Here is a 5564-nt window from a genome sequence, read left to right on the forward strand (position 1 = left end):
TCGAGTAAAGGCAAGCGTGACAGTGCTGGGAGACGTCCAAGTACCAGAGAGTGTTGTACGTGTTCTTGAGAAAGGCCCCAAGTACAGCGAAGAACCCACCTTGCTAGGGCACGAGTTGCTGGCTATCAACAGGAACATCGCCAAGAAAGCTGACAACGAAAAGAAAGAGAGATGCATTTTGGACGGGGTGGACAGCTTATCGAGGACCGCGTGCAAGGCAAGGGCAACTACGACGACGCAAGAATCGGGAAAGGTGCTGAACTTTTTTAGAAATAATAATGTGCGGCTGATGCAGGCTGATAAAGATGGAGTGTTTGTAATTGTCTCGGAAGGTATGTTCAGTGACAAGGCCGGACAGGCAATAAGGAAGAACTTTAAACAAGTTAGTAGGGGAGTAATTAGAGTAAAGAGCAAGGCTCAAAAGATGTGCAATGAATTAGGTCTAGATCGGTTAGCCAAAGAGATTAATAAATGCAAAGGGAACTCGCTGCAAGTATTTTTCTCAGCAAAGACGCATAAAGTAGATGTACCGTTTAGGACAATTGTAAGCGAAACAGGCACTTGGCAAAAACAGGTAAGCTTGTATCTGAAAAAGCACTTACAAAAGCTTCGAGTAAGCGATCCGTTCGCTACCAAGAATTCGAAGGAAGTTACAGCGTACCTGGAACAAAATAGAAACTTTGGATACATGTTTTCTGTTGATGTGGAGGACCTTTTTTATTCGGTTCCTCACGACGAGCTTCTATTGTCTGTTAAAACCTGTATAGAAGAAAATGGAGAAGTGTCCTTTCAGAACTCTGTGGGTATGAATGCAGACAATTTTATTACTGTTCTTGAATTCTACCTTAACAGCACTTTTATAGAATATGACAACATGTTTTACTTACAAAGGCAAGGTATTTGCATTGGATCTTGCGTGGCGCCTGTTTTGTGTAATATTTTCTTATCCTATATTGACCGCTCCCTGACGACTGCATTAGAAGGCATGAAAGTTTTAAAAGTGTACAGATATGTAGACGACTTTTTAATTCTCTTAGAGCAGGATGATGGGGATTTTACTGAGTTGACGACTAAAATTTTAGAACAGTTTAAAATACTGGGTAAGGGCTTGACTTTCACGCATGAAGCCCCCAAAGCAAACACCTTACAGTTTTTGGACTTGCAACTGTCCCTGTCCAATAATAGCCTCTGTTGGATGTACCACCCCAGGGTAGCGAAGGATCTTCTACCATTTGAATCGGCACACTCCAAGACGGTCAAAAGAGGCATTGCTACCCATTGTCTTGAGTCCGCACTCATGAAGTCATGTGAGCACAAAATGAGTGAAAGCTTCGAAAACCAAATGTCTCGATTGGAAGCGGCGGGCTACCCCTGTGCGATCCGGACGGCAGTAAGCGAAACCCTGCTTCAGAAGCTGAAGGGAAAAGCGCGCAGAAGGGCTCCAAACAATGGTACAAGACCGGTCGTGGTACCTTATATGCATAAGGTCGCGCACAGCCTGAAGAAAGTGGCCGGCAGGTACTCAGTACCCATGGTGTTCTCCGCACCAAAGAAGCTAGGCCAGCTGTGCTCACGCACTGTAAAGCAGAAAGAAAGGAAAGGTGGCTGTACCATAAAACATAAGAAGCCCTTTGTCAAATGCGCGACAGGTGTAGTTTACACCATACCACTAACTTGTGGAAAGGCCTACATAGGCCAGACTGGGCGCTGCATAAATGAGCGTGCAGGGGAGCATGAACGGTCATTAGGCGATAAACATATTAGCACAAATTTGTCTGAGCATTGCGGAACCTGCAAATGTCAGCCAAGGCTTCATGAGATAAAGATTCTTGGCAGGGGCAGTAGTGCCAATGCACGTGAGATTTTGGAAGCGTTTTTTATAAAGAACGATAGTAACTGCGTTAGTGACGCGTCAGTCGTCCTGTACAGAAATGAAGTAGCCTTTTTGAAAACGGCATTTAGAGTATGAAAATTAGGCACGTGTGACTTGACCGCTTGGACTGCACGCTTGAGTTGTTTTTAAATCGCGAGACCCAGGGTCAACTGATTGTTACTGGCTTTGACGACCTGTCCTAGGTGATAAAGTAATGTTTTATTTTACATTGTCTAAAGTTTTAGGTTTTGACTGCTTTGCTTCGCATAGATGACACGGCCTTTTGCCACGAGAGTTTGACTGTTATTGATACAGGTTGTTCGTTAACTTTTGCCCTGTTCGTTCTTGTTGTTAAGTTTTGTTTGTTTGTTTGTTTTTACTTCTTTTGCTTTGCATACTTGACTCTGCTTTTGCTACGAGCGATTGACTGCCTTTGCTTCACATACTTGACTTTGTTTTCTTTGACTGCTTTTTGCTTCGAGTACTTGAGACTGACTGCGTTTGCTAAGGTTCTTATCAGTTATTTTTAGTTAACCTTGTTTTAAGGTGTTTAGTCATACGTGCTGAGCCATGTCATCCATGATTTCTGATAGCGGAGGGGTGAAAAACGATTGAGCTTTGAACGCTTGAGTTGCCGAGAGTATAAATTTGTTCCCTTTTTCCTTCAATAAAGAGTTGGTAGTTTGCGCTCGTCCCGTGATACGTGTTCCTCTTACTTTTGTGTCGTGTTTGTTGCGCATTTCACCATGACTACAGTAGACATTCACCAACTAGCCCACCAACAGCTCCTGTTCGAGCTCTAAAAGTTGTAACAACTACTAAAAGTTGTTGTAACCAGCGCTGGCAGGTCTTCGGACACAGCCTGTGTTGTAGAGAGCGCGGAGCCTTCCTGCCCAACGGGAGCCTTTTTTTTTTACTTCTGGACCCAACTCGAGCTCTAAAAGTTGTAACAACTACTAAAAGTTGTTGGGATTCTGCTTCCGGCCACGCCAGTGAACGGACGCAGGATGCAGGGCTCCTCAGGAGCGGCTTCAGCGGCCATGTCAGGCCGCGGTAACAGGACTGCTGAACAGGAAACCACTTACCAGGTCGTTTTGCCTGCACTGCCAACAGGTCGGTTTGTTTTGAATACTGTTTTTTTGCACGCCGATATCAGGGCCCGCCCGTACCGGGTGGAAGATTTCCGCGACGCGTTGGCACAGCATTCGCTGATCCCCGATGTTGTTGCGATGGGGGCGTATCGGATGAGCCACGTCTGGGCTGTCACTCTCAAGGATCCTGAAGCGGTGACCAAGCTTGTTAGTGTCGGTGTGTTGTGTGTGAAAAACGGTCGCTGCTTGGTAATTGACCCGGCCAACCAGGACGTGCGACTGAAACTTCACTGGCTTTTACACAACGTGCCAGACGAGGATGTGCGTGCTGCCTTTACGCCGTATGGAAAGGTGTTGGAAGTTACAAGGGAGCGCTGGCGTGTGAAAGGTATGGTAGAAAAAGGCTCGACTACTAGACTTGTCACGCTTAAATTGAAAGCTGGCGTGAAGCTGGATGACCTGCCACATCAGTTGAACGTTAGCGGTGAGCTGGCGCTCGTTGTTGTGCCAGGCAGACCTCCCTTGTGCCTACGCTGTCGGAACACGGGTCACATACGCAAGGAGTGCCGGGTTCCTCGCTGCGGAACCTGTCGACGGTTCGGTCATGAAGACAGCCAGTGTGCACGTACCTACGCAAGCATTGCCGGACCTGGGACCAGCGAGGACACGTCCGAGTTGATAATGGATGAGGTGGATGCGGAGGAGGCGGCCGACATTAGAGGACAGTCAACGAAACAGGACGCGCCTTCCATGACGGTTTTAACTAAGCAAAAGGTGACGGTCTCAAGTAAAAAGAATGAAACTCGGCACGTCTCGCACGTTCCATCGCAGGACCAACAGGACCACGAAAGCGCTTCAAAGGAAGAGTCAGAAGACGTAATCAAGTTTTCTGACGCTGAGGAGCATCTGAGTACTGAGCCTCCTTGCACTGATGCCATGGAAGTTGGGCCGGAGACAGCGGCCTTGATTGCCTCAAAACGTCCACACGAGGAAAGCTTCGAGGAGACTCAGCTGCCAGGCGGCGTTTGTGGTGAGCCGCCGCCGAAAACTGCGGGCATCCGAAGATCGACTTTGAGACCGAAGCCGAACTTCTCTGCCGACACGCGGCAGGCGGGGAAACCGCCTCCGTAGGTTTTGTGGTGTCCTGAACGATTTGTGGGTCGGCTGCCTACCGACCAGCGTCAGGAACATTCTGCAACCAAGCGGGGCGTGTGTGAGCAAAAATGACAGACGGTGCTTGGACTTCGTTTGGATGCAGCCCGATGTTCTGCTGGGAGGACAATACGTGCACACATATGCCGCTCTTCTTCAGAAGCGGAGGCCACGCAACCATGAAGGTAGGCACCAAGCGGGTACGAGCGGCCCTTTCTAACACATGACTCTCAAGCTTAATTCGGCGTTACACGTAGCTACTTTGAATGCAAGAGGGCTGGGAGCGAGAAGGCGACAATGCCAGCTCAGTCGCCTCCTTGTGGATAATGATATAGATATAGCAGCTGTGCAAGAGTCAAAGATTGAGAGCCAAGAAAGCACTGACCGTATGGTGGCTTCTTTTCAGACAAACTTTTATGTGTGTGTATGCCATTCTGTTGGTGTATCGGGTGGATGCCTTTTATTTATACGTAACACGCTGGGAGTAAGTGTAGAGTTCGTTTTTGCCTGTCCAAGTGGTCGGCTTTTGGTTACTGATTTTACCTACTGTAATTTATGCTGGCGTGTTGTGTGTGTGTATGCTCCCAATTCAGAATGCGAACGTGAATTGTTTTTTGAGTCTATTGAATTGTGGTTGAAGGTCGACAAAATCTTGCTTGTACTTGGCGATTACAACTGTGTGTGCGCTGCTGTGGACCGAGCGGCGAAGTGTAAACCTCGAAGAGACAGAAGCTCCGAGCTGTTGAATGCACTTGTGCATGAATACGGCCTTGAGGATATTGGTAGTGTGTTCTCCACAGGAAACCAACCAGAGTTCACGCACTTTCAGCGAGATAGCCATGCTAGATTGGACAGGGTGTATGCCTCGGTTGATCTTGTTTCCCTATGTACTGCATATGAGGTCAAACCTGTGTCTTTCAGCGATCACTGTCTCGTGAGTGCAGTGTTCGGTAGGGCAGGAAAGAAATCGCGCTTTAACTGGTTCCTATGGAAACTGAATGCCAAACTTCTCGCCGATGAAGAGTTCCTTATGGAAGTTAAGACCGAGTTTGAAGATCGTCTGGCTATGCGACCAGTAAGTTTTGCAGCGGAATGGGACAGCTTCAAAGAGTGGGTCAAATTGAAATCCATAGAAAAGAGCAGTAAGGTGCGGCATAAAGAAAAAGAAAAAGAAAAAGAACTGAATGAACAACTCGAGTTTCTTTTGAGCATGGAAAGTTCAGTGCCAGGGCAGTTCGCCAGTAAAATACGAGAGATTAAAAGTGATCTGGAAACAATCGACAGCGAAAGATACACAGCGGCTGTTATACGTTCAAGGGCTGAAAAACTTTGGGCTGGAGAAGTGCCGACAAAACGAGCCCTAGCAGACGAAAAAAGATACGCCTGCCAGAAAGAAATAAGGAGTATAAGGTATGCCGGCCATATCACTGAAGATGCTAAAGATATTA

The 5564-nt window shown here is 47.3% G+C and overlaps 1 protein-coding gene across 1 annotated transcript; it reads left to right on the forward strand.

Moving 5' to 3' along the window:
* The first annotated feature begins 2880 nt into the window (after window positions 1-2880).
* LOC146182875 (uncharacterized) lies at window positions 2881-4164 on the forward strand. Its single transcript, XM_084608658.1, has one exon. The coding sequence runs from the start codon at window positions 2881-2883 to the stop codon at window positions 4093-4095; it is 1215 nt and encodes a 404-aa protein (XP_084464784.1). The 3' UTR covers window positions 4096-4164.
* Window positions 4165-5564: the final 1400 nt, after the last annotated feature.

This window comes from Amblyomma maculatum, chromosome 7, assembly GCF_055883805.1.
Source record: "Amblyomma maculatum isolate TAMU_Amacu chromosome 7, ASM5588380v1, whole genome shotgun sequence".
Classification (NCBI taxonomy): Eukaryota; Metazoa; Arthropoda; class Arachnida; order Ixodida; family Ixodidae; genus Amblyomma; species Amblyomma maculatum.